The sequence below is a fragment of the Chenopodium album genome, chromosome 10 (assembly GCF_948465745.1).
Source record: "Chenopodium album chromosome 10, dcCheAlbu1.1, whole genome shotgun sequence".
Taxonomy (NCBI): domain Eukaryota; kingdom Viridiplantae; phylum Streptophyta; class Magnoliopsida; order Caryophyllales; family Amaranthaceae; genus Chenopodium; species Chenopodium album.
Window position 1 is genome coordinate 53,054,114 of NC_137843.1, and position 10,676 is coordinate 53,064,789.

A 10,676-nucleotide genomic window follows, 5' to 3' on the forward strand; every position below is an offset into this window, starting at 1 on the left:
TATTGTTGTGATTATTTGCAAAATTAACTTTTAGTTCATGATTAAGGTTTACACATTACTCAAAGTACATAACAGTTTTTATAAAATCACTAATTTTCTAAAATGCTAGGAAAAATCTAGCAAATAAATAATACTAAAAGAACAACCGCGACATCATCGCTAACCTCAAATTGTACACATGTCACACTCTCATAAACAAATTTCCCGCCTAATTTAAAATAACAACATCATAATTTTTTTTATAGGTTAAAGCTATTTTTAATTCTTTGATTGTTTTTACTCTGGATAAGTATGTATACTACTCAACTACTATTTTTATCTTTGAGTATATACATTTTTTTATGATAATACTTTCTCCTAAAAACACACGCATTCCCAATCTATATATATCATATAACTAATATATAAAGCTAAGCTTTTAGCCAGGTCACGAGGTATCGACACTTGGTGTTCTAACTTTTCGCCAAGTGTCGCGCCACGTTGGATAGATTTAAATAGACTTCCTAAGATAAAAAAAAATTAGTTTATAATTCTATTTGGATAGAATTTTAGGATAAAATTGTTAGTTTAGAGTTTTATTTTTGATAAAATACCAATATTTCAAATGTACAAATTGAATTATAATTTTATTCAAAAAAAAAATTATTAGATTATAATTCTAAAAAATTATCATATAAATTTATTATTTATATCATAATATTTTTTTTAGCGAAGGAAGTAGTTTAAAGCGTAAAACATCAATTTACAATATATATACAAATCGGTTAATAATATACTTCACAATCTAATAAAATTTATTACTATGTAGACCTGTCAATTAGGGTCGGATCATGAGTCATCTCGGATTAAGTCACTTTAGGTTATGAGTCAAGAAATGTCAACCCTTGCCCAAAGTTTTGGGTTCGGGTCAACCCAACGGGCTTTGAACATTTATTTTATTTAACTTATTTTTTGCTATTTTTTTTTTTTTTTTACTTTTTAATGTATTATATTAAATCGAAAATTTCCACCAACATTATTATTAGTCATTACATGCCTACTAGATAGCAAATCGTAACAAAAGCACATCAATTCCTAACTAATTTTGTATTAATTATATATTTTAAAATTTGATATAGATTGAAAATTTATCTTAAAATTCAATAAACAACCCGGGCATCACACGGGGCACAAAACTAGTCTATATAAACCTATATTAAAATAGAGTCAAGGAAATCTTCAAGTATTATTTCTGTAAAATTATTAATTTTCCTAGAAACTCTATTATTTGATAATTGATTGTTATAATTAACTTTTGAGTTACTTTTTTCTAGATAATTCTACATTTGAATTTCAAATATCAATTTTTAAAAACCGAACATGGCTCTAGAAATATCTAGTACTCTAACTAAGCCACTAAAAAACTACAATTACTCAAAATCCAGAGAAATTCACGTGTACAATTATTGAAAAATAAGAACAAACACTAATAGTTAGACTCGATCTTTTGTCTAGTTCAATAGCTTCATTTATAATCTAGCTTGTAGTATATAATTTGTAATTAGTACAGTACACAATATAAACTCCAGTTTTAACTTCTTTTTCTCACTTTAAAATTTTGACATCAAGAATTGATTAAAAAAAGGGACTTTTTTTTTTTGTGAAGAATTACCTTATACAAGTCAGTTTTTGTGAAAAAAGTACCTTATTAAAAAAAATGTTGTAAAAAACTATCTTTTAAACAATAAATGCTGTAAGAAACTACCTTATAAAACAATTAATGTTGTAACAAGCTATATTTTGCCAAATTATTGCATAGATTAAGGGACGAATACTGACCCATTTTCAATCATTTTTTCTCCTTTTTTCACCCAATTTCTCCATAGCCCCTTTATAATCCCTTATTTCCATTCTCTTTCATTGTTAAATTAAGCACACGGTAAAAACTTACCACATTTATTTTTATTAGGTAGTTTCTTACAATAATTTTTTTTAAGATAGTTTTTCACAATAAGGTACTTTTTTACAAAAAGTACTAAAAAAAAGTCATGAATAAGTAAAGTTTCACTTACAGACATGCCATACTGCAAAAAAGTCAATCATCAGTATCTAATTTACTTTCAATGGCACTAAAACTAATAGAACCCACACCAATTGCAAAATATATAGTAACCTTTTACAAAGATGCACAAAAGGAAGTTATATTTCTCCTTGTTTGAAGAAAATGACTTATATTCATTATCAAATGGAAGTTGTATTAGATGCCCATTCATCATCAAAAGGAAGTAATATTTTCAATGCTTGAAGAAACAATGAAACGTGGTTATTGAGAGAAGATTAACCAACAGAGGCATATAGAGGAGTGGGAAAGGAAAGGTCAAGGTATTAAATATTAATTGGGGACAAATTGGTAAATAAATATTTTGAGAGATACAATTGTCTTTACACTATTTAGAAGAGTATTCTTATACTTTTAAATGGGAACAAATTGGTAAATAAATATTCTGAGGGATATAATTGTCTTTACACTATTCATTAGAGTATTCTTATACTTTTTATAAGGTAGGGATTACAAGTAGATGAGAAGACAAAATCTTTTTTCAATTTCTTTCCCTCGCCATATATGTGTGCCATTAATCACAGCAGTACAGTAGGCTTCACACACACATAGTTTAATAAGAAAAAAAAAATATAGAGGAAAATAAAGTGAATTTTAGTAATACACTCCCTCCGTTTTTTAATACATGCTCCACTTTTTATTTTCGTACGTTTATAAACACTTACTCCATTTCCTTATTTGGAAAGTTTTTACAATATTTATTCATTTATCTCAACTAACGGACTCAACATAAATTATATTTTATTAATTTCATATTATGTCTCCTCTAATTCTCTCAAGTCTCAACTAATTTTGCTTTTTACAATTTTTTTATTCTTCTACCTACTCCACTACCTCTCTCTCTCTCTCTCTCAAAAAAGGTATGAATCAAACTAACATGATATTTAAACTCAGCGTTAAAAAATGATATAGATTAAGAGTCAACGTGAAAAAATAGTTACAGGTTTGAATTCTCATCCACCTCTATTTTCAAATTAACATATTAAATGTTGGGTATGATGAGAGTTCATATTGCATCCACACTTCAAACCTAACGAGCACTCATATATAGGAGGAAGTGGGGCATGATAGAGCATGTAACATATTCTGTGGCCCTAACTATCAGCTTAAATTTTTGATTCAGCTGATCATTTAACTCTAAGGGTGTGTTCTCTTCACCTTACAAAAAATAAGTTTCATGTCTAATAATAGGTTTAAATAAGTTTCAACAAATTCTAATACGTTTAATTATATATAATTAAGATTGAACTTATTGGACCTTTTTGAAACTTATTAGACCTAATTAAACTTATTAGAATTTGTTGAATATATATATATATATATATATATATATATATATATATATATATATATATATATATATATATATATATATATATAGGAGGGATTAGGTGAGAATTGGTCCATATGTGAGAATTCATACTTATATGAGAACTGATCTAAAATTTAGAACATGTGAGTAAAAATTTAGAACATATGAGGTAAAATTTAGAACATGTGACTCAAATTAAAATTTAGAACATATGAGTAATAATTTAGAACATCTGATTTAAGAATTAGAACATGTGAGTAAAAATTTAGAAAATCTACTTTATGAAATTTTGAACATATGAGTAAAATTTAGAACATCTGTTTAAAGATTACGAACATGTGAATAAAAAATTAGTACACTTGATATAAAATATAGAAAATGTGAGTAAAAATTTGGAACATACGAGTAACAATTAGAACATACGCTTTAAAATCTAGAACATATAATTAAAAATCTTAGAACACACGTTTTAAAATTTAGGACATATAAGTTAAAATTTTGGAACGAGTTAATTTACAATTTATAACATCAAACTTAACTAATTTATGGTTTAGAACATGTGAGTACTAATTTAGAACATTTGATTTAATTTAGAACACTCGAGGAAAAGTTTAGAACATCATATTTAAAATTTAAAATATATGAGTAAATATTTAGAACATAAAGAGTGTTCTCACATAAGAATAATTCTCACATATAGAAGGAGTTCTCACGAGAGCCTTCCCTATATATATATATATATATATATATATATAGTATGTATAACACTTAAAAACAAACTTATATGAAAAATATATAAGTACTTATTAAAATAGTAATAAGTTTCAATAAGGTTTAACAAGTTCAGTTAAGTTTAAATCAATAAGATTACAAGAACATACTCTAAATTAAATGAAAATTTTGAAGCCTTAAAACCCACCAAGTCATTGAGTCAATATAAGTATAAACACAGTGCAATAACCCAATTCTTCAAAAACGAAGTATGATATACTCCCTTCGTGTTTTAATTAATAAGTGTTACACATACTTTTTTAGGCAATTAAACTGACTTAAATAAAATAATTGGTAAGTGGGGTACTTAGAATATTAAAAAAAATATAAAAGAAGATAGTGAGGTTAATAGTTTATTGAAAATTAATGAATGTGAAAGGAAAGAACTCATTAAAAATAATAGTAGTGGGTTTAGAAGGGGTCATGAGAGAAGAAATATATAATATTAAAATGTACTTTTTTGCTAAAAATAAAATAAAATGTAACATTTATTAAACAAGGAGGGAGTAATTATATTTTTACTATGTATGACTACAACTTAATACAAAGTCAAAAGTATAAAGTATGAAAATTCTACAATGTTATTCTTTGAAAAAGGCACCACAATTTGCTTATGTGGCGAAATCTGATTGGTTTCAAGTATTTTGATTTTTATTTTGAGTTATTTTATATCCATAATGAATTAAAATTGTATTTATACTATGTATTATAATACATTTATTATTTTAGAAATACATATTTATTAATTATGAAAATTTATTTTTATAATCTAATTAATTTTCGAAATTATACTTATAATTAAAAATCATAAAATTAAAATTAGGGTAGGGTGCACTTTCACGATCATTTTCCGGTAGTGTTTCCAGCAATTTTCAGGTGTACTTCGATCAGGCAAAGGGTTTACGGCGGCTTCTACGGTTTTCGGTGGTTCAGGGTGCATTTTCCAGGCAAAATCCTTGATTCTTTTGTGCAATTTTAGGGCGTTTTTCAGACTGTCTTTTTGGTGCAATTTCAGGGCAGATTTCAGGCTGTCTTCTCTATTCTTTGGTGCAGTTTCAAGGTGCGGTATTGAGTGCGTTTTTCTAGCGATATTTAAGCTGTTTTCTAGCGAATTTCAGGCTGTTTTGTGGCGAATTCAGGAGACTTTAAACCGAATTTAGGCGGGGTTTAGGCGGTTTGTATTGGTCAGTTTTTCAGACGTCCGAAAAGGAATTCAGGCGACGCGAAATTGGGTCAGCTTTTGGTGTGGTTTTCTTGTTATTTTTGTGCAATTTTTGGTGTAGTATTTGGAGGGTTCAGGCTGTCTTTAAACTTGGTCAATTTGTTGATCATTTACCGGTGACTTCAAGGTGTTTTTCAGGTTGCTATTATTTTAGCAGGGGTTCTTCTTTTCCAGTAGCAATTCTATGAAGGTTGATGAATGATGAACAATGATGAATTTTTTATTTTCTAAATTTTAATTAGGAAGAGTTTTGCGTGCCCCCAGCCACACTGTGCGGCAGGGTGCCACGTCAGCAAACAAGTAACCTCAGAAAAAGTAACCCCTAACTGACTTAGTAACCCCTAATCGACCTATTAACCCCTAGTAACCTTCGACCTAGTAACCCCTGACCGACCTAGTAACCCCCGACCGACCAAGTAATTAACCCCAAGTAATCCCCAACATAGTAACCCCTGAACTACCAAGTAACCCCTGACCTAGTAACCCTTGACCTAGTAACCCCTAACTGACCTAGTAACCCCAAATCTAGTAACCCCTGACTTACCACTGACGAAAAACTACCACCCACCTAGAACCACCACCAACGAACCACTACCAACCTAAACCACCAACGAAACTAGATCTAGAACCCAGAACAACCAAAACACCACCAACAACCCACGAAATCACCAATACCCACCCACGAAACCACCACAAAACCACCGAACCACTTCTACCCTAAAACAAAACCACCACCAAACCCACCCACGAACCTAGATCTAGAACCCAAAACCACCAAACCACCACTACCCACCCATGAAACCACCAAAAACCATCACCAACGAACCACTGATGGTTATGGTTAGAGAGAAGACGACGAACACGACGACGAAATGGGTTGGAGCTCTGAGGAGATTTGGACGAAGACGATGATGGCGGAAGTCGGTGCTACCATTGATGGTTAGAGAGAGAAAGTTAGAAAGAGAAAATGGAGGAGAGGAGAGGAGAGAGAGAAAATAAAAAAAAAAATTTGTGGCTGGTCGTACGGTGCGGCCAGTCGAATATAAAATTTAGTGTTTTAATTATAATTTAATTTTCGAAAATGATTTTAATAAGATAACAATATATTTTAAAAAGCTATAATTACGTATTCTTTAAAAAAAAATGCATGTATTTACAATTATACATACATGTATAGTATATTTAGGATTTTAAAAATGAATTAAAAATAGATCAATCATAACATCACACATCATCATGTTATAGTGTCAGTTTTTGAAAAATGACACAGTAGAAACATAGTACTCCCTCCGTTTTTTTATTTGCATCACTTGGTGATGTGTGGAGTTTTGGGAAAGAAATATAATATTGTGAGTCGATGAATAATTTAATATAGTAAAAGTAAGATAGAGACCATGAAAGAAAAAGCATGTGAGGGAAAGTAAATATTTTTATTATATAAGCGAGGACCATCGAGGAGAGATAAATGGTAAAATAAGTTAAGTGAGATTTAAAGTAAGAGAGAAATGATAAAATATAGTATAAAGTTACCAAATAAGGAAGTGGTGCATTTAAAAAAAACACCCATAAAAAGAAAGTGATGTATTTAAAAAAAAATGGATGGAGTATAAAGTAAGGACATATTCTCTTCAGTTTAGTTTCAGTTCAATTCAGTTCAGCTTAGTTCAGTTGAGCTTAGTTCAGTTCAGTTCAGTTCCTAATTTCCTTCTCTCATAAACAATTCTATTCACCTCAAGATCAGTTCAGTTTAGTAAATCCCCTAAGATAAGTACATCACATCTGACCCGTTTGACATGTAAATGTTAGCAATATATCCATATAAAAAATGTAAAGACTTTCTAATTTTTGTGTCTATTTATTACTTCACAATTTCGCATTATAATAATAAATGCAAACAACTTGAAAAAGATTGAAAAGTTCTACAAAGTATATAGATAGCCCAACAAAAGGTATTATAAATATAGCCAACGGTTACTGCCTAGTATCTACAAGTTGGTTGCATGACTTGCATCTAACATCTTCCCACTAATCTTAAGCCAAAATGAGCACCAAAGTTAAAGAAACCACAATTATATGCCCTGAACAAGAAACCCCAAAAGGAAGTCTTTGGCTTTCAAGCCTAGACTTAATTACTCGTTCACCGTACACACATACTCATGTGTTGTTCGTCTATGAACCAAACAAGGATCAAAACACTAACTCTACACCATTTTTTGACACTAATCTTATAAAACAAACTCTTAGTAAAGCCCTAGTGGCATTCTACCCTATGGCAGGACGATTAAAGACCAACAACAAAACCGGTCGAATCGAGATTGATTGCAACGCAGAAGGGGCCACGTTCATCGAAGTTGAGACAACACATGTTGTCACTGATTTTGGTGACTTTAAGCCGTCCCCTGAGCTACGAAAGGTGGTGTTTCCGACGTATGGTTATACCGGGGGGCTTTCGTCGTTCCCTCTACTAATGGTGCAGCTCACCCGGTTTAAGTGTGGTGGGATAAGCCTTGGGTTTGTGCAACATCATCATGTAGCTGATGGGGCTTCTCATGTGCATTTTATCAACTCTTGGGCAAAGCTAACTAAAGGCCTTGACCTTGATGTTTTGCCCTTTCATGACAGGTATAGCTGCTTTGCGCCGCGAGACCCGCCTCAAATTAAGTTCCAACATTTGGAGTATGAGCCACCCTTGCCACCCTTACCGCCTAAGGTGTTTTCAGGTGAGGCTAACAAGTTATCTACTTACACTAATTTAAGCGCTGTTTTTTTTTTTTTTTTTTTTTTTTTTTTTGGTTTTGTTTTAATTTCTGAATTTGGAGGGGAAAAAAAAAGTACAATGCAGGTCCCATTTAACATGAGTGGAAGAGAATAGGGTCCTATCGGTAGTACATAACGGAATTATTCAATTTTTAGCTTCATATTCGAATAAAGTTTAGATTTATGGGTGAAAACGGTACCGCAGACTGTTCGGTGATACTCCCTTAATTCCTTATTTTTTGCCCCATTTTACTTTTTATAGTTTTTAAGACACGTCTTCAAATGTAAATATCTCCATTATTTCTATATGCTTAAAAATTTTAAAAAAAAATTGATATTAATATTATATAGGAAAAACTGACCTCAACATTCTAAATTATGGCTTAAGTGCACCTAACACCCTGTACTTTGTGTAATAGCTAAAACACTACAAATTAATGACTTGGGTGCAAAATGTACCTTTAGTGAGCTTTCCGGCTACTATTCTTGCCGAAGTCGGTGAATTAAGTTTTTTATTTTTTTTTATTTGTGTGCCGAAAATGTCTCGTTAAGGTTTTGGGGTAATTTTGATCCTTAGGAATCCAAATTAAGTTCGGAATTAAAAAAAATTAGTTGAAATGACTCGATTTGCGTGTTAGAAAATATCTCACTTTGCGTGCCATTGTTTCTTAAGCCGAGTTTAGTTATTTAAGGTTTTTGTCTGCTTATTTCGAGCTCAATTTGGACCCTTAAAAACCAAAATGATCCCCAAAGCCTTAACGAGACTTTTTTTGGCACGAAATTTGGAAAATAAAAATTTAATTCACCGACTCCGGCGAGAATGGTGATCGGAAAGCTTACTAAAGGCCGGTTTTACACCCAAGTCACTAGTTTGTGGTGTTTTGACTACTACGTCAAATACAGGGGGCTTGGTACACCCAAGCCTTAGTTTAGAGTGTTGAGGTCAATTTTGTCTAAAATATATTATATGATTATTTTAACAAGATCCTACATAAATATGTTATCATTTAAAAATTAACGAAAATTCATGGACAAAGTTGTAAAAGTTTAACCATGTATTTACAATGGGGTAAAAAATAAGGGACGGAGAAAATAGGGTATATAAATCAATTATGTGCTTAAGCTAAGGCTTTTCACCGGTTCAAAATTGTACTTTGAAAAATAGATGGTTATTAACTAACATTGCATATTTACTTTTATTACAGGTGAGGCAACTACTATAGTAGAAGGTCTATTTAGATTCACCAAAGAACAAATTAATACCCTAAGGCTACAAGCAATGTCCCAAGAAGTACTGAACTATAGACCAAGTACTTTTGAGGTCCTAGCCGGGCACGCATGGCGTACTTCATGCAAGGCACGTGGACTAACAAATAATCAAGACGTAAAACTCTACATACCAAGTGACGGCCGATCAAGAATGAAGGATCCACCATTGCCACAAGGCTATTGTGGCAATGTAATCTTTTTCACGGCTTGTGTTGCCAAGGCAGGCGATGTCATGAACAAACCACTATGGTACCCCGTACGTAAGGTTCACCAAGCCGTATATAGAGTGAAAAGCGATGAATACTTGAGATCGGCAGTTGACTACCTTGAATCTCAACCCGACCTTAATACAATCGTTCGTGGGGCCCATAATTTTACGAGTCCCAATTTTACAATAAATTCTTGGGTCACCATACCCTACAATGAATCTGATTTTGGATGGGGTGGGCCCAAACATGTGCGACACGGTGGCATTAAATATGAAGGCCAATCTTATCTAATAGCAAGCCAAAATGGAGATGGAAGCATCTCATTGGCTGTCAAGCTTTTCACAGACCACATGACACTTTTTGGAAAATATTTATATGATTTTTAAATTTAAGTAAACTTTGTTGTCACAATTTCGTTCATATAATAATGTAGGTCGAATTTATTTATGAATTTGTAATTTATGTCACAATGTGTATGCACGTAGCTTTCTTTGGAAGGCTGTTTTTTTTTTTTTTTTTTTTCATTTCATGCTTGTCATGATAATGACCATTCATTTGAAAGTCGCACAAAAGGAGGCAAGGTTTTTAAATGTGAAATTACGTATTTGTGTACTTGTGCAATTGTTTGGAGCTAATAGATCATAGATGGAAGTAATTGTGGAATCAATTCTAGAAGCATGTCAAAGTAGATAATTAGTTAAATCATTTTGTATTGATTGAGTTTGTAATGCACTTCTCTTGCATAAATTTTGTTTGTAGGAAATTTGTTTAGACAATGATTTTTTATATTATTATGTAATAATTAGGAAATTTTGAATTTTGATATCTCAAAAATAGCCCTATTGATTTTTGGTACGGAGTACCTATTTAAAATTTTATTTTATTTTGATACTCATCAAAGTTACAAAATATAGGTTTTGGTATTCCCATCCAACTTTCGTTTAATTTTCCGTTAGTGAGGCCAATATCTAATTAATTTATAATTATTTTTTTATAAAAAAAGAAAAATAAAATAAAAAACTTTTAAAAAAAAAAAAA

General features: G+C 31.2%; 1 protein-coding gene across 1 annotated transcript; it reads left to right on the forward strand.

The window, feature by feature from the left end:
• Window positions 1-7,379: 7,379 nt before the first annotated feature.
• On the forward strand, window positions 7,380-10,135 carry LOC145564099 (anthranilate N-benzoyltransferase protein 2-like). Its single transcript, XM_081624442.1, has 2 exons — window positions 7,380-8,123; window positions 9,366-10,135. The coding sequence occupies exons 1-2, from the start codon at window positions 7,445-7,447 to the stop codon at window positions 10,022-10,024; spliced, it is 1,338 nt and encodes a 445-aa protein (XP_081480568.1). The 5' UTR covers window positions 7,380-7,444; the 3' UTR covers window positions 10,025-10,135.
• The last annotated feature ends 541 nt before the right edge of the window (window positions 10,136-10,676 follow it).

What these genes read in the sequence shown, in the direction of transcription:
- LOC145564099 (XM_081624442.1), top strand. Translation starts at nt 7,445, where the DNA reads ATGAGCACCAAAGTTAAAGAAACCACAATTATATGCCCTGAACAAGAA. An exon ending in ACCGCCTAAGGTGTTTTCAG is followed by an intron (nt 8,124 to 9,365) that starts GTGAGGCTAACA and finishes CTTTTATTACAG; the next exon opens with GTGAGGCAACTACTATAGTA.